The 24,067-nt window shown below is 31.5% G+C and overlaps 1 protein-coding gene across 7 annotated transcripts in view; it reads left to right on the forward strand.

Annotated features, from left to right (window-relative positions):
* Nucleotides 1-5,486: 5,486 nt before the first annotated feature.
* LOC143223330 (pumilio homolog 1-like) overlaps nucleotides 5,487-24,067 on the forward strand; it is a 106,163-nt gene continuing 87,582 nt past the window's right edge. For all 7 annotated transcript variants that reach the window (XM_076451189.1, XM_076451193.1, XM_076451191.1 and 4 more), the window contains exons 1-2: nucleotides 5,487-5,618; nucleotides 5,942-6,158. In XM_076451189.1, coding sequence (XP_076307304.1) covers nucleotides 5,943-6,158 — 216 coding nt within the window. In that variant the 5' untranslated portion in view covers nucleotides 5,487-5,618; nucleotide 5,942. The remainder of the gene's footprint in view (nucleotides 5,619-5,941; nucleotides 6,159-24,067) is intronic.

The raw sequence follows: 24,067 nt of genomic DNA on the forward strand, positions 1-24,067 counted from the left end.
TAATAAATTATTAAAACAGTATCAGAATACTAAGCGGCTATCTGTAGTGATACCTCTCAACACAGAAGTGAGTGGTATTAGTTTCTTAATCAGCTTAAAACAGGACCCCTGGTGATTGAGTGTAAGCGAGAGAGCTAATAATACTATAACGTTTAACAACAAGCAAAACAAAGCTAAAAACAGAGAACAAATACCAATACAAGATAACAATATCATATTCTTACATAAACATTTTTATTATTTCAGTTGTGGCAATCTAAGCCATTGGTACAATTTCCCAAAAGTAATATTAATTACAAAATTCTACAAATAATCGTTAACTGGAACTCTAAGCGTTTAAATGACAATATCATTACTCTTCCCTGACCTGCCTCTCATCGGTGTTGATCACCACTTTTCAGTAAGGACATTATTTGTTAGATGTCGTCAATACGGAAAACAGAACTCTTGTATTAGTAACATTTTTTATTTTAGATTTGTCACTTAACAACCACCACCTTTGGCTCAATCACAAACTTTAACGTAACCATAAAATTACCCAAGCATAAACCACATTATTTTTCTACAATTCAATAAAAAAACAAAATAGGTTAAACCATTTTTATTTCTAGACATTGATTGTTTGTTTATTTGTTGTTAACCATATAGCAACGCAATAGGATTTGTGTCTCCAAACATTTCCACTGTGTCATTAGAGGAGGGAGGGGCTTCTCGAAAATAAAAACCCATATGATTTATTTTACTCTTAGCTTCTTTTGAATCAAAGAAGTATTTTCTGCTAAAAAAAACCTAAAACACCATTTTGATAAATATTGATATAACTTTTATCGGTAGTCTAAAATGCAAGTTTGTTTTGTATTCCGACTAAGTTTAATTTATGTTTATAGAATCACACTTACTAGAAGTACGGTTTTGTTTATTATTATATTGTTCAATTATATTTTTATTTCATATTGTTCTAATGGTTTCTCTTGTTGGGCGGGTTATTTTGTTTATGCAGTAAAAAATAATGCGTAACCTAATTCACTGAATAACAACAGGAGCTTCAGGTTCTTCCTGTTAGCTTGATTATCTCCACTAACAGACCCAAGTTTAAAATAGACGTTAATACACTTTCTGTAATCTGTTAACTTCTCTCGTAAGTAGTCATTAAATGACGCCCATCGAGTGATGTGAAATTTTCCTCCGGCGAACAAAAGTACAAACGTCTGAAGTAAAAACGAAACAAACTTTCATACGTTAACATCGCGAAATGACATAAATCAGTTATTGCTATTATCTTGTATCTTTGCAACTGAAATAAACGAATAAAATTACTTCATTTCTAATTTAATTTGAGGGTTTCTTATTTTAGGTTAGCATTAGGCCTCACAAATTCCGGCTCTGCAATATGTGGTTCGATTCTCTGCGGTGGACAGAGAGAAGATAGCACAATGTGTAGCTTTGCGCAAAAACAAACAAATCAAACTAATTATTTTCAACTTTGTAAATACGTTGAATCAGATTTTCCTGAAGTCAAAATCAAAACCTTAATTTTCTATTAAATGTGTGTTTTCTTATAGCAAAGTCACATTGGGCTATCTACTGAGCCCACCGAAGAGGATCGAACACCTGATTTTAGCGTTGTAAATCCATAAACTTACCGCTGTACTAGCGGGGGGCTTTCTAGTAAATAACACAACGATAAAATCTAATTAAATATTTTAGTATTTATAATGGTTTTTAGACATTGTTTATGAAAGTTATATCATTATATACATATAATTATCAGTGACATACCATTGTGGCATTTACGGACCAAAAGCGAAGGAGGACGTAAGGAAAACAATATATATATATATATATATATTATCTCTCTCCTGGGTCGTTTTGGCTCATCACGTGGTTGGCATGTACATCCATACATGATTTAATGTTTGTGGTCTGCACATACTACTTATAACAAACAATAATTTTCAACACCATCAGCCAATCAGCATTGATAGTGCTGTTGACTGGGTTTCTATAGCATAAGTTTCTCCAAACTTCAAACAAGCAGATCTCTGAAAAAAGAGTACCAACAGGTACCTAATGTTAGACATTACATAAAAGAATAATTTAACTGGTATATAATAAAGGTATCAATTAAAGTATTTATGTCTCATATTCTTGTCATAAATTAGTGAAATAATTTTTTCGTGATATACGGAACTGTTTGTCATGTGTAGGACTATACACACCAAGCGAAAAAATGTATATTCCTATAGGAAGTGTACAAATGGTATATGGCAGGGTAAATACTGTAAACAGTGCAGTCTTTCACATATAATACGTTTAACAGACACAATGGTGTATTTTTACAATGATAACAGCAACTATGTAGGAGTGGAGGAGGTCTTTGATAGAACCTGACCCTCCGAGATCCTGACAAAAGGATCTGAATCCTGATCCAGCAAACAGAATATCACATTACAAACAATCAATTAAATCTAATTAACCCACTGGATGCATTAGAGCAATCTAATAACAGGCAAACCTACAACCAACAGTTACATATGCTATTAGTTTAATATTAAAAGGGTTATTATATGTCAAAATGAAATTATAAGTATATATCCATACAAAATATAGAACTAACTGCTTGTGGAGAAAATATTTTACTTTTGAGCAAATAAATCGATATCGTGAAGTACCAAAAAAAAGAAAAAAATAGCTTTTCTATTCATGAACTTGGCTAAAAAAGGACCACCTTTATGTGCAGAAAAATATGAACGCTTGTATCATGCAGTAACTGTATAAATCCGAAAACAACATTTTAGTAACTAGTGTTAACAGCATATTTAAACTATGCTAAAGAGGGAGAAAAAGGTTCAGGTCTTATGGTCAGACCATTTTCACGATAATACGGCATAACTCTCCCAGTTCTCACGACTATGCAGCTTCGTATCTCAGAGTCAATAGCACCACCAAGTGTGTGCAAAAGCAAAAACAGAAGAATTAAAATACTAGAAACTTCCCGAAATTGATTTTTTAAAAACATGATGGAATGAAAAGAGAAAAAAAGTGAGGAATATGCGTATTTATTCATTATTCTAATTAAATGTTAATGAAGCGAAGTAAACGGAATGAAAATTATTTTATGATATTGAGGTTGTGACATGGTATATACGTGAATGATAGATACATTAGGCACGACGCTAGAGTTGATTCTTGCATTAAAGACGAATCGTTTGTCCCACACTTCTAGTTAGTTTCTCTCAATAGTCAAAATAATATTTTAAATATAACGTTCACATTGTACTTACTTGTAGTATAATACAGTATTATTATTAATTATTAGATGCTATAAGATCATACAACTTCTAATTTTATCATGGAATTTCAAATGAAATGCATCAGTTTAGTTTTTTATAATTCGAAATCCAAAACTTTATAACAATTATTTCTTTAAATTATTGTTGAATCAGATACTTAAACCGTTAACCGAATTTAAAATGTAGTTTTCAATTATTATCTAATATACATTTTTTATTTCGATTTCCCTCGTAGCTCATTGGTATATTTAAGAGTTTAAACACTAAAAATCAGTTTCTTTAACCTCGATGGGCGCAACACAAATAGTCAATTTGTGTTTCTTTTTGTGCTTAACAATGAACAAACAAAATGCATACGTCTGTGCTGTGATATGTAACCATACAATTTGTTAAACTGAATTTGTAAGGAAGCTCTAGGCTCAACGAACATATTTCTGAAAAATAAATCAGTGTGGTGTGTAGTTCAGAGTCGGGGCTTAAAAATAATAGTTAGGAAATACATACAGTTACAACAAAACTAACAACTGAAAATTAAAAAATAAATGAAGTTATTTTAGATATTACTTTGTTTATCAAAAAGGCAAAAAGAAAGACCAGCAAGAATCTAGGAAGATTCTAATCTATTTTGAACTACAAATTATAATGTAGTAATAATAATAGCAGTTTGTTTACTAATATATTGGGTTTTATTCAGAACGAATTAAGTGTAGTATTTAGTTCACAAGGGACTACAAACTTGATAAATATTGACAAAGATTTGATATTGCTAAAAAGCTCCGGTAGATGACAGCTCTTTCAAAAGTAAAAATCACCGAGTTCAGTTCGGATTTTCTCAAAAACAAACTTGTATAATTGGTTATTTGTACTCTTCTCACAATGGATATCGAAATTTGTTTTTGTGCCGTATCCCTGCAGATTTAACACTGAGCCACTTGAAGACAGAATAGCCAAGGAAAACTTTCATGAACCATTAAATAAAATGTTTTAAATTATATTTTTACCTTGTTAAATTGGCTTCATTCACTATTGCTATTGGTTTTCATAAATAAAATATATGTGTTCATTTATGATTCTAATTAAAGGTAGTTATCGCAGACATTAGAAAGACGAATAATCAATAACTGAGTGTAAAAGCTGAAAACCCGTTAGCTTTGAATATGTACTAGACTGCATTTGCCATGTAGTTAATAACGTGATAGTCAGTCCCACTATACGTTGGTAAAAGAGTTGGCGGTGGGTGGTAGTGACTAGTTGCCTTCCTTCTAGTCTTATACTGCTAAGGTAGGAACAACTAGTGCAGATAGCACTCGTGTAGCTGTGCACAAAATACAAAAACCAAACCTAAATGGGTCTCACTGTGTGTTAATTGAAACAGATCCATATCTGATAAATTTTACATTTAAGGATTTCAGAGACTGGGGATCGTTTATTTAGTAAAATGGTTATAAGACCAAATTTGTTATTCGTCATATCAAACATGCTTGCCATTTTAGCCGTTGTGGCGTTATAAGTTACAGTCAATTCCACTATTCGTTAGTAAAAGAGTATCCCAAGAGTTCCCTCTAGCCTTACACTGCTAAATTAGGGACGGCTAGCGCAGATAGTCTTCGTGTAGCTTTGCGCGAAATTCAAAACAAATCAAACCAATCGTATTGAGCATTTAGGGCTTATAACGCTAAAAATGGAGCTTTAATACTCTTGGTAGGTACAGAACAGTTAGCCCGTGAGGTAGCTTTGTGTTGACAAAAAATAATATGGTATCTTGGAAATTAGCACTTAGTTCGAAAGAATGTTAAAATTTAAGCAAGAAATCATGAACTTTTTTGATTTATAATTATATTTAATATTTATTGTAAAATATTACTTTCCAATTGATCCTGACTCCCTAATTATTTATCTTTACTAAATTACAAATATCAAACTCAGTAAAAACTAAAATATGTGATTTTGTAACATAGTTGAACCTGTAAATTTGCTGTATGTAATTTTTCTAAATTCTTCGATGGAATATTAAAATGTATCATGTCTCATACATATACTTCATTTTTACATAATTATCTAAAGTACTTCAAAATAGTTTTAAAAAAATAACGTTTTGAAGAAACTGTTTTTTAGGCCAAAGAGTTTAGCTCTTTTCATTTGTTCAAGACGCAAGTGGGCGGTGGTTATTTACCTTCGTTGCGCCTGAGATATCGAGCAGCAACCAAATCGTATGACGTCATTGTATACAATAAACTTATCTTACTCATGTCTAGCGCCATGTTTTGATGTAAGAGTTGTGTCCTTAAAATCCACAACATCACGGAATGTTACGTTTCAATAAAGGTAAATAAAATGTTATTTTTATAAAAAAGGAATTATATGTTTAATATCTGTAAATATTTTCCCAAAACTGAATTACATTTTGGACTTTGTAGCGGATAATTAGAGAATTGACGCCATTACACAGGTTAAGCCTATGTACAAGGGTTCAGGTAGACTACGTAGTGTAAAGGTTAGTAACAGCAAATACGTGAACGTTTACTTTTTTAAATTACAACTTTTTTCTGTGCATTCATGGACACATAAAAGGTAATGTTAACAAAGTTAGTTCATAAAACAATAAAGTGAGGTATTTCAAAAGCCTGAAATTTTCACCTTTCTCTCAGCATGAATGAAGTGGTATGGGAAACCCGACCGCCTGAAATGCTCGCCAACGGTCAGTCGGAAATGAACAATGTCCACTTTGTGCGACACGGAGCGACGCGTTCCCAAGACGATGCAATGGTTGGATATTTTTTTCAGCGACCACAAACAGATCCCGCGTTTCAGAATTACCATAATAAGCAGTCACGCTGGGCATTAGGAGATGACAGTGTATTAGAGGTAAGATTTTTCTAACTTCCTTAGAGTCAGAATCATATGCATTCCCGACCTTTGTTTAGGCTTGACAAAATAAAGCCTTTATTTTTGTCAGTTAGTTAAGATGGTTCTAAACTATCGTATTCTTTCTTTAAATATTACTGAATTGTTTAATTATTATCAAACATAATTCAGTTATTCATAAAATGGTACTCTAGCCTGAGGGGGTAATGGCATAGTAACTGGATCTTATAAACGACCGTCAGTTTTGATTCAAAACTAAGTTTAGTTATAATTTAAAAAAAAAAAAGAGTTAACAATATTTTGTTTGCATATATTACATTACAAATAATTGTATGTAATTTCAGAGTTTACAAATATATCTGAAACTGGATTTTTTTTATTCTTGGATATGAAAGATTTATGTGTTTATTAAAGAAAAATATTCCAAAGATATAACTTGTTTAATTTAGCTTCATATGTTTCATGAAGTTTGAGTAAATAAAGATATTTTTATGTTTTTTAAAACAAATGCTATCACTTGACACATTTAGGAATTATTGACTAGTCTCAGTGCAAGGTGGCTTTCATATTTCATTTACGTAACTTTTAGAAATTTTTCAAATTTAAGTTGTGGTTATCAAAAGTTTTTATGAATAAATCCTTGTATCATAATTATTTTCTTTACACTAATATTTACAGAACTGTTCCATTCATTTAACCAACCTTAACCTCCACAGCAAAATACAAACAAATATAAGGTACTCTTTCTAATTTCTAGAATAATTGAGTATAACAAAATTGTAATTATTTTTCCTGAACAGCCTCAGGCTCATAACAGTTTAAATTAGTTTTCATTTAATTCTGTTGTTCTTTGAACCATATCTCACTAGAAATTGCATGGTGAATACATAGCTCAAGTTATGGCACTGAATTATGTAATGCAAGAGTTTCTCATGGGAACTGTTGTGTTTTTTCATTCATGCTTTCTTAGCTAGTGTAATAAATTTTGAATTTTTGTATTTGAGTTATTTTCATTACAATAGGTAAAAAATATCCAAAACAAAAACTGAAAATGTCAGTACTTACATTTTTACATCAAACACTTGATGCTGAGAAAAGTTAACCTTAATTCTGCTAGGGTAGTTTTTTGCTACTTTAATTATTATTTTTTATTTCAGATATCAGTTTAAAGAACAAAATAATAACACGCAAAACATGCAATGTCCTGTAATTATTGTAATTTAACTGGTTTTTCAAACTAAGCATAAATTTGAAATGGGTTTCTTAACTGGTTGAACTGAACTTGCTGACAGCAACTTAAAATATGTATGCTAAATAATTCAAAAGCTGTTAAGAATGAGCTAGCATTATATATAATCAGTAAATTAAAATCTTATCTTTCTACTGATTATAAATAATAGTAAATGTTGGAGAGAAATACTGACATTATTTAAAGGCTGGTGCTTAGCATGTTGGTTGAACTTTCTTGTTCATATCTTAATAAAATATGATAATTGAAGACTATAAAATTAGATACCTCTTAGCAATACCTATAATATAAGTTTGTAATTTGCAATAAAAATTAAAGTTAAAACAGCAATGGAAAGAAAGATTAAGTAAGTTGTGCAATTTGGAGTGAACTGGTACCACATTACACTTTTGTAATAATAAAATGTGTTAAGTATGTTTTCACATCAAGTTTATTGACGTACATTGATAATAAAATACTTTAAATTTTGAATGTAATTGTAAAAAAATTGTGACTTGCACACTTTTACCTACCTGTATTCAGAGAGTTAACTGCTATTAAAAAATGATATTGCTGTTACTACAACTGGCATCAGTAAGACAACAACCTATATGTAGCCTTGCTAATGACAAATTTACAGGGATTTTTACATGTTCAATTTAAATAGTAAACTTCAGATACATAGAGCAGCTTGTTTAGACTTGTAAAACAATTCATATGTTAATAGTAAATTTAAAATACAAATGGGTTTGATTATAAATTTATGAAAAAGCTTGACTCATTACATAAAAGTAACCAAAAGATATCCTTAAAAACTTCTGGTTATTTTTAGTTGATCTATAAGTGTGGTTTGATTTATTGCTTTGTAAGAACAAATAAACTAAATTAAGTAATTTGAAGCTTCAGATGAAGTTTCTATAGATTATGTAGCTTCTGCAAATAGTCTTATTTTTGTGATATTTGTATGAATCAACAGCTTTAAACATTCTTAAATATTTCTTTGTGGTTATTTTTCAGAGCAATTAAAAATGCTGCTTAATTCTATTTCACTAGTTTGTCTTCTAAACTTCTTAAAATTTTTCCTGTAACCTTTTATTTTATAAAACTGTAAGTGTTGATTTTATTTTTATTTTAAAAATGCCTCATGCAGTTCATTGATGTACCATAAAAATAGCTTATTTACAGGGTGAAACTTACAAGCTGTCCTTTTTTTTTAATTGTTAAGTAGGAGGTTTAAAAAACTATGATGTGAAAATAGTTTGAGCCTACCCCATGTTGTACAACAATTTGTTGTTACTACAATATCATAATTCAAATTAAATATAAACTGATAAAACAAGTTTTAAAGAAAATCTAGAGTATACGTATGTCAGGTACTGTTGATGAACATCTTTTGTACTGGCAGAATATCAGTTTTGATTTTATCATTTTGTTTCAGTCTTTATGCAAGTTTGCTAAACTGAAAGCCATGTAGGCTTGTGCAGTTTAAAAGAGCAGGAAAAAAGGGCTTTCATTTTATGTTTAGAACAGTAGACTAACTTTTTAAGCTGAGAAAGAGACAATTGCATAATACCAAGACAGTTAAGACAGAGAAACAATTGGCTAAAATTGATAAAACTGCAACAAAAGTTGTTTGAAGTTTGTCATTCAAGATACTGTTTGTTCTGTGAGTAATGCAAGACTTGCACACTGCATCTCATTGCTTAAAAAGGATGTCTGTTTGTAGACTTGTGTAATATGTAGAATGTCATACATCTATATTGTGGTTGGATGAATTGTTTGAAGTTTAATGTTTGACATTCTTATGGCTGTTAAGAATGTTTAATGTGACCGTATACAGTGTTGATAATTTGTGTCTGTTAATTAAATTAAATATATTAATACTTGTAACATTTAATAAAGGATTTTTATTTCAACATTTCTCTCAGTGCTGAAATTCTACACTTCACTAAGCTACTGTATTTAGCATACTATAATTACAAATTCCACAATGTTTCAGTGCTGTCTTACATGTAATTAGTTTCATATTATTGCTATTATGAACATAAATGCCCACAACCAGGAAGGGGTATAGCATCATTTGTTATACAGAATTACCAAAAAGGGTCATGATGACTTTTAAGTATTGTTTTCAACTTTCAAAACATGTCACATTCTAACTGTTGACTACTTTTACACCAGAGAGTTAACACTACAAATAATGTGGAGAAATGTTTCTTTTGTCCACCCTGTCATTCACCTCCTTGTTTTCTTTGTTAGTTCCTTGTTTTTTATATCCACCAGTATTTAATGAAATAGTCAATTTCTTTAAACAAATATAGGCTTGTAATATTGAGATTTGGGGGGTGGAGTGGGGTAGATGTGCATTTCTGACAAAAAGTATCTCGTAATATTCAGATTAAACATTTCAGACGTAGGCACCATCATTACCACATCTGATCCTAATGATTTTAAATGTAAGCAGTGTTAAGTGACCAATCATGTAGTAATTGTAAAATGACTTTAATTTGTCTTGCTGATGTTGTTTTCAAATGTACAAAGTGTCATTTTAAAAAGTTCTGTAACTGTATAGGTCATTTTAATAGTAGTGTGTAGGTAGGATATTTAGTTAGAAATATATATTTTTTTGTAACAAAAACTTGAGTCCTTCAGATAAGTATAAAGAGTTAAACCATGTTTGCTTAAATTTTTTTTTTTTTTTAAGATTAGGGATAAGTCAGTGTTTTAGGAAATTTGTAGGTCTGAAAGACTCGCACAAACTGAAAAGTGGTTGGTATGTTCTTTGTGATTTTATGCTTATCATGAGTGAATGTGAAATGCATTAATAATTTCAAGGAAATCTTGGATTAATTTAGTAAGGAACATTTTTCAATTACTAGCATATTTAGTGAAGTTGAGAAAAAATGACATTTTGTTCTGAACAATTATCAGTTTTGAAATTTGATTCAACATTAATAAATAATTATAATTATTGACTGTTCTGCATAAATCAAATTTAAATAAAGTTAGAAATGACAAAGTTTTTGGTTTTTTTTATATAACTAATAATGGAATATAACTATGAGTAAGTCAGTATATATAAAATAACCAGTTATGAACTGTTGAAGTGCAAACATGCTGAACACAGGTAATCCAAGTTTTTAACTAGTTTACATTCCTTCTGAAGCAAGTTCTAAAGGAGTAGTAGTAATAGTGATATTTGCACAGTTCCTAATGTTAGACTTTCCCTGGGAAATTTTATTAATATATAGGATATGAAAATTTGTTGTTTTACCTTGTTGATTTCTTCAAAATGCATTATAAGTGAAGCAGTTTCTGTGTACTTGTATATATGTATGCCTGTACAGTATTTAAATGACCAATCACTTTGTGTTGCTGTATGACAAGCTTTTGTTTTTCTGATTAATGTTCAGTGATTAGCTGTGTCTGTGAAAGTATTAGTATTTTTATACCATACAATACTTGTCAAACTCTTCTTTATGCATTATGAAAAATGTAGTTCAAGATACAGAGCATGTCTCTGCTGCTTTTGCCTCAAGCTTGTTCAAAAACTGTAGATTCTAAAGTTGCCTGACATGAAAGTACTTAGTTCTTACCTAGTGAAATTAATTAACCTGACCCTCTGATGTTCCTGGAAGTAAAGAAAACTTAAAAAAAAACACCACCACACAAAAGTTATCAAGTGAAGTGTATTTAACATATTTTGAGGGCACATGCCAACTATAAGAAGAAAGGGAATTTCTTTTTAGCTCTTTAGGTAAGATGGTGTGAGCAAGTACATCTGAGTTACCTGTGTTTGTCAACACACAAACTGTTCAGTTATGTATTAATCAAATCAAAATGTAGGTATAAATTAATCTTTTAAATTTGATTATTAAAATCTTGTAATACTAATTTTTATCTACTTAAACAATTGCATGTCACAAAAAATGGCATAAAATGTCATGAATACTAAAAATATTGACCAGTAGAAATGCAGCTTGAACTTGTGTTTTAGGCTTACACTGATGTATGTAGTGGTTTACCAATTATTTTTCATTCTGTTTAATTTGTTTTCAATGAATAAGGAGGGCTGGTGGTTTGGACAGTAATCATTTGGATAGTTTGCCATCACACAAGTAGTGTACCATACTCAATAGTACTGAATGTTCCTATACTTTATCATATAAGAATATTCCTACAATATGTAACATGAGAACATAGTCAAAAGAAACTATTTAAAAAACCCAAGGTTTGTGGATTGGTCATAAGCTTTGTAATCCTTGCATAAGAATTCTTTCTTCTCTACAAGAATTTCCACTACTCACTTTTTCATAAACTATACATTACTGCTTACCCAAATGTTATTCACTTTACAGTGATGTTGATAAGATAGGAAGGTTTTCTATCCAATCATATTTACCTGTTGGTTGTATCATGTTTATATGATAAAAACCTATTAACACAGATTTCTTGAAAATAGTCATTGAGTTGTTTGTAAATATAAGGTTCAGGTAAATATATATCTGTACCTTAGGATGGGAGGAAAATTCTAGAAAAAATGTTTTAACTGCAGGTTATGGCTACTTGTAGACCATGGTAGTGCACAACAAACCTAAATTCATGAATGGATGGAATATGAACAGATTTACTTAGCATGAACTACATGCATTTCTGACACATTGGGGTAAAAGACTTCCAGTCTCTTCAGTGGTTAACTGTAGTCTTCTCATACAGATAGTAGATTGTTTATCTTAAGATTTCATGGCTCCATTATCAAGTTAAAATTGAAAAGTCCACATCATCTGTGCCTGTGATAATTTGATGCTCATCTTGCAATATAAGGTTAAAAGTCATGACCAATTGGGCATTGAGATACCTTTCAAGGAAAAGGTTTTCAAGACACCTAATCTTCCTTAAGCTAAATCCTGCCTATGTTAGCGTGACAACATTTACCAGTTGGATTTAAGCTATCTCACATGCACTTTGTTGTTTGTTTGGATTTTCACTATTATTTCTTGTCATAGGAATTAACGTAGTCCAGATCTAATTGCGAAAGGGAGTTTACCATAATTTGGAATTTATATATTTTCATAAAATTATGGAAACTTGCAGTAAGCATTACAAGTCTATTGTACATAAAAAAATAAAGTTTTTAATAAAGTATTTCCACTAAAGATTTATATGTGAATTCGTATAGTCTTTATTAATTGTATGAATGCAAGGTGATTTTAATGTTAAGAACAAAATAATTTCTTCATTTAACAGTTTTCATATTTTATTTACATGTCCTCCAGAACACTTAATGAAAAACTATACTTTATCCATCATTTTTAATACACAAACACTCAAAATCACCAACATACAGTGAAATTTTTTTTTTACTTTTTTGTATACATTATTTTACTTTGTTGTTCAGCATAATTTTCCAGTTTCAAGTGTTGAATTTTCTCCATGTGTACAATTTAATGTATGATTTTAATGTTGGACCTCATACACACTGGAGCAGTAATCTCCCTATCAAAAGCACTAAATTACAGTAGTAGCTCATTTATGTACGTTGTGTGTGTGCAAGCCGTATCTTTGGTAGGACTGACATTTCTTCATTAACTTCATTCTTCAAATAAAAAATCCATGTAGCTGAATATGCATTTTAGAACAAAAAATACATTAAGCATTAGTCTCAGACTACTGTAATTTATCTGGCTTTCTAAGTAAGTGACAAATAGATTAGACAATTTCTGTCAGCTGTTCAAAATAGTAATGCTATTATCGCATAATAAGATTTCATTTAAGTGAATACTCTCCTTGCCAAATTTCAAATAGAAGGGTGTGAACTTGATACAGATGAAAAATCTGATCTTTTATGTGTTATAAACATGTCCACAAATGAAAATGTAGTTTAGATAAATTTTTAACTGTAATGAGTGTAGTAAGTGTGTCTAATCAAATCAAGAAGGTTGCAGGTTTAAATTTTACATCTTGTTAGTATTACATAACAGTTTGTGTTGTAATTAGTTGAACAATCTGAAAAAACATTAAAAGGAAATATGAAAAATCAAAACAAGAATGCAAAGAGATCTTGTATAATAACAAGAAGCAGAGATTAGGTATTAAGTATTTCCTTTTAGAATTAAGAAATTAAAACTTTGTTATGTATCTTTGAATTATAAACTACATTTTGATGCCAAGTTTATTAACATATATTGATTATAAAGTTGTCTTAATTAAAAGTTAGATGTAATTCATTATAAAATTATGGCATATGTACTTTAACTCATTTTAATGGTTGACTGTAACTGAATAAATAAGTAAAAATGTTATCTGAAATAAACCTTGATTTCTGTTTGTGCAGTCCATGCAGAAATTGCATTATAAAACTGCAATCTAATATGGTTAATATGAAGCTTTTAAGTTACGGATCCCTTGTTTAGAAATAATATTGAAATAAAACATTTAATAATGTACTCAAAGGTCATTCCTTCAGTCATGGAAATCATACCTAGTTCTGAATCAAAACTATGCACATCTATATTGCCTTAACCCTATGTGCGTAAGGTTGAATCATTGAACTAGTGCCCATTTCTGTCTTTGTAAAAGGCTTTAATGACTCAGATATGTAGTAGGATGTGCATAAAAATGTTCAGACAAATAAAAGAAATTAACCCAATTTTCATGTTATTAATTGGGTTAATTTCTTTTATTGTTAATTTTCATGTTATTAATCAAACCCATATGAAGATGGATGTGTCTGAGGAGCACCTTTGGCATATAGTGCTTTGAGTTTAAAAAACGCAATAGTGCAACAGAAACTACACGAAACATTCAAGATGTTTATGTTGCAGAGTCTCTCAATGAAAGAAAATGTCAAAGGTGGTTTCAGAAGCTCAGATCAGGTGATTACTACTATGCACATCTATATTGCCTTAACCTTATGTGCATAAGGTTGAGTCGTTGAACTAGTGCCAATTTTGGAGAACTAATGTTTACTGCATTTTTTAATTGATTATGTAATTCTTCACAAAATTTGGCAAATTTTTGTGGATGTGAAAAGTCAGTTATACACAAAACCATTTTTATGCGATATTTTGTGTTTAGTTATATTGTCTGCCCGACTCACACTGACTAGTAAGTGAAAAGTGATTTTCATTCTAAGAATAAAAATATTTCTGTTCATCTCACAGTCTTCATATTTAATGTATGTGACTTCTAGTATCTTTTAAATGAATACCAGAAGAATTTTTTATAAAACTTATTTTGTAAATCATAACATTTACTATAATGTAATTGGTAATGTTAGGTAAAAATGAAAAGTTGAAAAATATGAAACAAATCTAAATTGCACATTTTTTTTTTCTGGAATAACTGTTTATTGTAGAAGGCTGATATGCTATTTTATTACAGCCAAAGATACAAAAAAAATTTCCAGTGAACATTTAGAATGGTTATTCAGTTTAGCATCCTCACTTTCCAGAGTAACTGAGCTTATAAGGCTTAACCCTTTCCATATAGACTACATTGCCTTGAAATATTACTTTGCAGGTAAAAGAAACCATTTCTAGGTTTTTAATTTCACATAAAATATTCTCTTCAAAAAAAGAAATGCAAAAGGCAAAATATGAGACAAATTGTTAACAAGTTTATTCCGGGTAGTTCTGTATGACATGTGTGAAACTTTGCACATTCACTGCTGAACATCCAAAGTCAGCAAAGGCGAAGATCACGCTCACTAGTTGAAGTTTAACGTCACTCAACGTCAATAACGAGTATGCCCCCCGTGAGCATCAATAACTGCTTGGCATCTCCTGCCCATGGAAGTGATGAGATGACGAATCACATCCTGTGGAATGGCTGTCCACTCAGCCTGCAAAGCTGCTGCAAGCTGAGGTAGAGCCTGCGGTTGAGGATGTTGCCGTCGCAGACATCGGTCCAACTCGTCCCAAAGATGTTCGATGGGGTTTAAATCTGGTGATCTGGAGAGCCAGGGAAGAACATTGATGTTGTGGTGTCTCAAGAAGACAGTGGTGAGTCGGGCTGTGTGAGGACAAGCGTTGTCATGTTGAAAAACGTCGTTGACGTTCACCATGATGAGTTACACATGGGGCCTAAGAATCTCATCAACGTATCGTTGAGCCATAAGATTCCCTCGAATGTGCAAAAGGTCTGTTCTGGCAGTGTAGGCAATGGCAGCCCACATCATGATGCTGCCACCACCAAATTTGTCAACATCCTGCACACAGTTTGCTGCAAAACGTTCATCTCGGCGACGGTAAACACGGGTCCTTCTATCCTGCCTACAAAGCATAAAATGTGATTCATCGCTGAACCAAACATGCCTCCATCGTCGATGAGGCCATACCCGATGTACCTGAATCCACTGCAGCCGTGCTTGACGATGTTGCTGGGTGAGGATGACGCCTCTGACTGGACTTTGAGGTCGGATTCCTGCATCTCGTAGACGGTTGCGTACGGTCTGATCGGAAATCCTACGCAGCCCTGGTATGGTTGAGGCAGTAGATGTTGCAGTGGTGGTCCTATCCAGAAGGTGACGTAACCAGATGTTGCGATCTTGTGCGGGCGTGGTCACATGAGGTCTGCCAGATCGTGGACGGTCACGAGTAGATCCATGTTGTTGGTGAAGATTCCATAGCCTTGTGATGGTGCTTTGGTGGACATTCACAGCTCTGGCAACATCTGATCGAGATTCGCCTGCTTTCAAGCGACCAATGGCGTTGTTGCGTTGTGTTTCAGTCAGTCTTGGCATAACTGTATTGTGTGTTGGTGGCTTAACACTGAGCTATGAAAACCGAGAACCCGTCACTTTTATAGAGATTTTGCACATGTTGCACTTGCAGAACATGCAGATCTCTCAAACAAATTTATTGGACACGCATGCGTTTTGGCGAAAAATCCAATGTTTTCCTCTGTTTCCAAAGTGCACACCTTTTATTGTCATTTTGGTCTGACAATCAGTGCCTTAACACGTGTAACATCACATACTCTGAGCTTGTAACGTTATTACATATATTTTTCTTTGAAATAACAAAAATATCCCTTTTGCGTTTCTTGTTTTGAAGAGTATATTAGCTGCTATTATGAAGCTTTGGCATAAATAAGTATATTTTGTACCTGTTATTACTCCTATAAGAGAAATTAGTGTTCAGAAAACATGTGTTAGTAAATAAATAGCCATTATGGTATTGGTATGTGAAAATTGTAAAATGCCAATTTTAAGATAAAACTGAAAGGGGAAATTCTGAAAAATACAAATTTTAAGATATGTAAATAAAACTAAAGCTTCTAAAAATTAAACACCATTTGAAAAAAACAAACACTGAGAAACAAGTCCTCGGACTAAATTTAGATTATAGCTAAATATCTATAGAGTAAGTGTAATGAATTAAAAACAAAAAGAACTCAACATTTTTTTTCTTTTTTTGTCAGAGTATATTTTTTTTTATCTGAGTGCTTGATTGAATACAATATTGCATTTGATGTGTAGATGGTGACAGTTTTGAAAAAGCATTATGGTCTATTAGTTGGTTCTGGTACAAATGAGTATGTAGAACACCAGTTCCTAATATTATGGTTACATCTATTATTCTTTTTTGGTAGTGGAATAATCTAGTGTGAATTTAAAAGAAATGTGTAAGGCATTTGCATATCTGTGTAAGGATAGTAAGAGTCTTTGTTTCCCACTTGATTGAAAAAGTGTCATCATTATAATATACCAAAAAGGTTACTTTATCTGTGTATCTTTCCAGTAGTTTCATTGCTAAATCTCATAAAAAATGAATAAAAACCCTATAACCTGAGTGCTTTCGAAAGGTGGATCTTTCCTCTTCATGGGCAAACTGGGAATAGTGAGATAATCAAATGAGTTGTATATAAATGGAATTTAGTAACACAATAAAGGTCATCCAATTTTTCAGGAAATCTTTATTTCTCCATGTACTGTTGAAAGCATCTCATTTCCATTACAGTGTAGTTAATGATGAAAGATTTTATGTGAAAAGGTGTTAGAAATATTTTAGTTAAAATAACTATATATTTAAAACTAAAGTGCTTAGTTAAAATAAAGGTGAAAATTGGAGACTGGTTGAAAAAGATGTTATACTAATCAATTTATAAACACAGGTATGAAAAATTATCTTTAATAGTAAGTAAGATTTAGGAAATTCAGCTTTCATGTTACATGAAAAAGATAAACAAAGAATAAAAATTATTTTTCTGACAGAGAAGAAACCAGTGAATGGAGATCACTGATTCCAGAATCTAGATTAATTCCAAATCATTGTACATTGTTTAGATTAGCAATTCAATAAGCTTCTTTTGTTTCTCTGTCTGCTGTAGTTTTTAATCTTATTTCAATTCCAGTGAGAGGAATATCATCAATGGAATGATTGGGTTGGTTAAAGTGTTGAGCAACAGGGAAATCTTTTTCAGTGTAAAAGATTTATGGTTATTTAAACATTTTCTAAGAGTTCTTTATGTCCTATGTATTGGTGATTGCAAATTTTACACTTTATAAGATAAATTTTATTTTTTTGTTTCACAAGTTTTTTGGATATTTTAATGTTTCATTTGATTGTTCTTGTCAGAAAATAAGTCAGTAGTTTTTATGAACTTGAAGGTTTGATAATGGTCATTATTGCATGGACGACAACCATATTTTGGATGGGATGTAATCATTTTTGTGTCAACAAGAATATGTTTTAGAGTTCTGCTTTTTATGGAAGGAGACAACAGGAACTTCAGAAAATATCTGTTTAAGATGATCATTGAGCTGTAGAAATTTTTTTTAAGAATTTAAGAAATGTTTCTGAATTTAAAATGATAGGTAATAATAAGAGGAATTTTATTTAAAAATTTATTATTGTTTTGATTTAGGTGTTTTTTTTCACAGGGTGTTATTAGCCTTTTCAGTTTGTCAATTTTGGTATATTTATATCATCTGTAACATGGATTTAAATCTTTGGTGTATTTTCTGTAGTCTTTTTAATCTGAATATATTTTCTTTATGTTAAGAGCTTGATTGTAGGTAGTGTTTTGTTTAGAGTGAGAAGGGTGACAGTGAAGGTATTTTGGTTTATGTGTAGGATTTTTGTACAAGACAATGTGCACAGTTCCATCTTTTAGAAAAGTTATGTCAAGAAAGTTACTTGGGTAGGCAAGTAATCACAGGTAAAGTTGGTTGTAGGGAAATTTCCTACATGATGTCACTGAACTCCCTTTTATATATATCACTCATTCAATTACAACTTAATTTCCAGTTTGCCCCTAAAGAAGAAATGTCCACCTTTGAAAGCACTTAGATTATAGGTTTTTTGCTCATTTCTGTCAAAACTTCTTGAACATGTGTTTATCTAACATCATGAATATCCCATAAAAATGTTGGCCTTTTGTCTGAATATAAAACTATTAAATTCAAAACCATTAAATGTAAGAACTATAAATTTTTAATAGTTTGAGTGTTGGATTTTCCTAGTTTCAACAGAAAGGATTCTAGAGCTTTCAGGCCTTTGTCATGAGGAATATTTGTGTGAAGAGAAGTGCAAAGAATAATGTTTGGAGGGAGTTTCCTGTTGCTGTTAATGGCAGCAGTCATAATTGGAAAATGTCATGTCTTTAATGTATGATGTCAAATGTAAAGGGGTATCTTTCTTGCAGTGTTCAACGTAAGCAAATAAGTTTTTCAGCAGGCACACCACAATTGAAAGTAATATGAAGACCAGCATTGTTGGATTTGTGTATCTTTGGTATCATGTAAAAGTGACTTGAAACTGGGTGTTTAGGTGAAAGAAACTGTAAAGTCTTATGAGTAATGTGTTGACTGTTTTGTAAATTACATTGCATGTGCTCATTAGTTTCAACAACTTGCAGAGTGGGATCCATACCTACCTTTTTATAGTGGTTTTTGCCATAATATTTTCTCCAAACTTCATTGATGCAGTCAGACTTGTCTTGAATGACACTAGCACTGCATGTACCAGCTGGATTAATAATAGTGTCATTGTTATGTTTCAGTGAAATTAGAGCAGTATGTTCAGTGTAGGAGAGTGTGCAGGGTATGTGAGTAATTGCTGGCCAATTAAAAACCTAAAGGGATAATTCAAAGTGATTTGTACCACATGATACAGGTGAGTGAGGTTTGAGAATTTAAGAAATTGAAACTGTGGTGTGGTTAATTTAAAACTGTGAATTATAAACTATTTTGATACCAGACTTTTTGACACATAGTAAGAAAGTTGTTCAAGAAAAATTTGAACATAACTATATGAAAGGTCATGACATACATATTTTGATCCCAGCCTATAAATATATATAGGGTTAACTGCAAAATATTATTTTGCCAATACCAGTGAAAAAGATGGGTTCATCATGTTTTTCACATCACATGGTATGGTATGTAGATTCTGTAGTAGTTCTAAGTGTTTCACTTATTTGTGCATATGATTAAACATATATAAACAAGCTCAAGTATTTGATAATCTGTTTTCATACATACATTAATCATAATATATTGACTAACATGTACTTGGAACACACTTTACCATTCAGCAGTCAACTTTTTTATCATGCCAGTCAACACAAGCATCAGTCATGCTTGCCAAACATGTTAATACTCAGGCAAAATTAAAACTAATAATTGACAGAAATAAGCAGAAATAGTTTATTCCACTATAAGCATTTACCCATTTTACATTTATTTCAGTTGCAAATACAAAATACATCATGAATGTACACTTGGTCTAATGTAGTAGGTACATAAGGAATGACAGCAAATTTACCTTCATCATTGTACTATATTAGACAGTTGTTTTTCATGTGTCTTGCTCATAATATCATCTGTGTGTTGAGGAAAAACCTACTACATAAGATAAATATGAAAAATAATGGAAATCTAGCAAACTTTTACACATTTCTCCTGATTTATATGTGTTTCTATGTTGTGTAAGAGCCCATCTCTGTGAATACACTTTGGAAAGACTGGTGTATACCCACAAGACTATTGGGTACAATCTTTCATAGAGACATGCAAGAGTGGGATTTTAATCAGGAAAATTATATCGTCAAATGTCTGCTACATCTCACCACACAAATTACTTAAGTACTTTGGAAGCAAGGATTGCAAAGTCATTTTAGCATACTTGTTTGTCAAAATTCCCAGTCATCTTCCATGATCAAACCAACTACTCATTCCCTGGGATTTTGTTCTAAAGCAGTGGTTCCCAACCTTTTTTATGCCCCACACCCTTAAAAAATTTTAATATGTCCTTGCACTTCTCACAGTAATTATTTGTTTTAGAATAAAGATGAAGATGGCCAAAACAAATTTTTATAATTGTTTTTTAATGATATATAAACAAAAATGTAACATTTGGAAAAGAAAAAAATATTACAACAAACTAAAAGTTGAGTAAACCCTACATGGCCTACAAGAAAATAAATTTTCATCCAAGCATGAAATGAAACTTCTTTGAATTTGAAGTTGTACGTTAAGATTTCGGTCTGCGCCGGTGACGGTAGAAATGATAGTTTATCGTAACAAGGTAAAAAGCTACATCTGTAACAAGAAAAAATAAGAAATAAAAATTGAATGTAATTTTTGAATATATAGGACAGTACCCTTAATATAAAAAAAAAACTGAAATGTTATGTCATACCCCCTGATATGCTATATCACACCTCTGTTTGGGAACCAGTGTTCTAAAGAATTCAGCCAATCTAGTGGCTGTGTATATAGTGAATTTTGATAACAGTTTTGCCATCAGTTAGTAGAGCTTCAATACAGACAGCAGGGATCTCGTATGCATGACTTGAGTTGTGTGAAGTTATGAAGTGGAACTCAGTTTACCAGCCCCCATGAGGAGGGGATCCACCAGCATCTTTTATTTAAATTATTTCATGACATCACACTGTATGCTGACATAGAAAAATAATTCAGATGTGGAACAATGACATGTCGCAAAGTAGGTTTTCTCAATGAAGTACACTTGCCTAAATGATATGAACTGGTAAGGTTAACATAATTTATCTTTAAATTTACACGTCATTGGACATTCTACAAGAGAAACATGTTTTCATAATTTCTAACAACTAGAGCATTTTCCTAGCAGTTTCTTACAACAGAAATGGTGCTCTGGTTTGCACCCCCTCAAATCAAGCCCTGCTCATCTGTAGAAAACAACACTAAATATTTTATCCCCCATCATATAGGGAATAATTTAGACTCCCAATTTTCACATGAAAGATGTGTGCTGTTTGTTTCTCAGAAATCACTTTAAGAAGGAATAGTTTTGAACCTTGGACCTGTTGGTTTTGTAATATTTCAAGGGTTACTTTTTTCATCCTTTTAATCATGCTGGGATAAATTTTTATCTTCAGGATGAGAGATGTGAGTGAGGTTGCTGGCACTTTTTCCCTTGCAAAATTTGGAGCCACTTGAAATGGCTTTATAAATTCAACAATGCTTTTTGCCTGCTTCACATCAGATTTTTAAAGGCTTGAAATACCAGTAGAATATTTTGTAGCCTCCTTTATCATCAGACCAATATAGACAACTGCTTGTTGTTCTGAGAAGTTCTTGAGCATGTCAAAAGATGAGCTCTGTTGCATTGCTACAGCTTGCTTTGGCCTTTACATTGGAAATTCTTAAGAATGTTTGTATTTCTTTGAGTTTACTTACAGCGAAGTTACTTCTGTGGAAGAAAGATACAGTTCTTTTCTATTTTCCCAACAGTTCTGAAATATTTGAAACTTTAAATTTTCTTAACTTCTGTAATGCTAAGTTCAGTGTATGATCAAAGCAACAAATCTAAGAACAGGCATTAAACTTGTTAGTAGCCAAAATCATTGTTGCTGCATTGTCAGATACTGAAGGCAAGGGCTTGAGAGTTTCTTGCATCAATTTTGTGTGCAAAATATTATACTTCAATTCCTATGAGGATTTGGGAATTAATGGACAAGTTCTTGACATATGTAATTCCATGGCTTTACATATGCAGGAGTTTGTAGTTAAACCAAAACAACTTCCTCAGCTGCTGCACTGTCTTCCAAGTGGTTCCTGCCAGGTACTTTATGCTTAGGATCAGTTTTATTTATAAAAATTTAAAAATGTTCTTTATAATTGTGAATAAGACCTCAAATCTTTTGATATAAATCTGCCAATAACATTTGTTGTTCTCATATATATTTCATTAGAGACATCTGCAATATGTGTAAATTGTAATTTTTGCTTGTTTCCCCATTATTTAGGCTAGGGATAATGGTGGTGGAGCTTGTACTGGAAATTGATTTAGATTACATTATTGTTCCAGCTCTGTGAAATTTGGAATAATCAACAGTGTGATGCTTAATGAGCTGCAGGTGTATATTTATAATGTTTGAATTATATATAGTCAAATAATAGGTAAAATACATCATAATACTATACTGAACTAGAACAGTTTCTTTTTTCATGCACAAACATAAATCTTTATTCTGCCTCTTCAGGATTTCATTAGTGATTCCAACAACATTTGTAATACTTGTGGAATTTAGTTTGATGAAAATTTGAAAGAAATTGTTTTAGGCACACTTGAAATCAAAAGAAAAAAAATAATTTAATGAAATATTGTGTGAAATATTTTTTAGTGATTTTGTAATATTTTTCAATAACATGGATAATAATATACTGTAGTTTATTTATATTGTTGTGCTTAGCAGTTACATTGTAAATACTATTCTCTCTTCTGTCTGTTTCTTCTTTTTGCCACCAGTGATACATTCATAACATTTTATAACCCTTTGGGGTACTTTTGGCAACTCTTTATCCAATGACTGAATTTTTTTTGACAGACTCTACTTTTGGGCTAGTGTGAATAATGTGGTTTGTCTTATTTTTTATTTATAATTTCTTTTCATTAATCTGGGTTTATACTTTCATGAGGAGTTCTCTTGGGGAGAATTCTGTCTGAACAGTATGTCTTTCAAAGATTCCAAAAATCCACTTTTAGTTTGTTTTTTTATATAATAATATTGTTTAAAATCACTGTTCATAAGCATTTGAAGGTCTCTTATTTATATTCATTCTTCTTGAATCAGGCACACTTTCGTGAAGACTGGTTTTACCATGGCTTGCTTGCTGAATAGATATTAATAGCTTTGCAAACATTGAATAACAGTGATTGTTGTTTTGTTAGAGTTTCACTAAACTTGTATACAAGACAAAAGTAAGTACTCAACATATATTTGCTATTACAGGTGTTCTGTTGCAGTTCTTGGTAAAAAGTATGTTCTGTTTGTACTAAAGTATCCCCACCATCCCATTTCTCATCTGCTTCCCTGTAGAGAAGTAGACCTGGCCAAAGCAGGCATATATATATTAACACACTTTGTACATGTAGAGACCTTGCAAGTTTCAGGGTCAAAGTGTGCAGAACCTCCTCATACATATTTCATTGTGCCAACAGGTCAATTTAAACATATGTTGAGCAATAAAAATTATGTCCAACTGTGTATTTTTATGCAGGTTATTTTCCACTTCTCCAGATGAAATATGAGTATAAAATTAAATAATTCTACATACCTCAAGTGTATATAAAATGATAGACATCAAATGTTTACTAAAAATTACTTTTATAGGAAACCTTTAAACAATGATCAGTTAGCTAGTGTACTATATGCAAAATACTAAGATCCCTTTAATACAGCTATATGT

This window comes from Tachypleus tridentatus, chromosome 8, assembly GCF_004210375.1.
Source record: "Tachypleus tridentatus isolate NWPU-2018 chromosome 8, ASM421037v1, whole genome shotgun sequence".
NCBI lineage: Eukaryota > Metazoa > Arthropoda > Merostomata > Xiphosura > Limulidae > Tachypleus > Tachypleus tridentatus.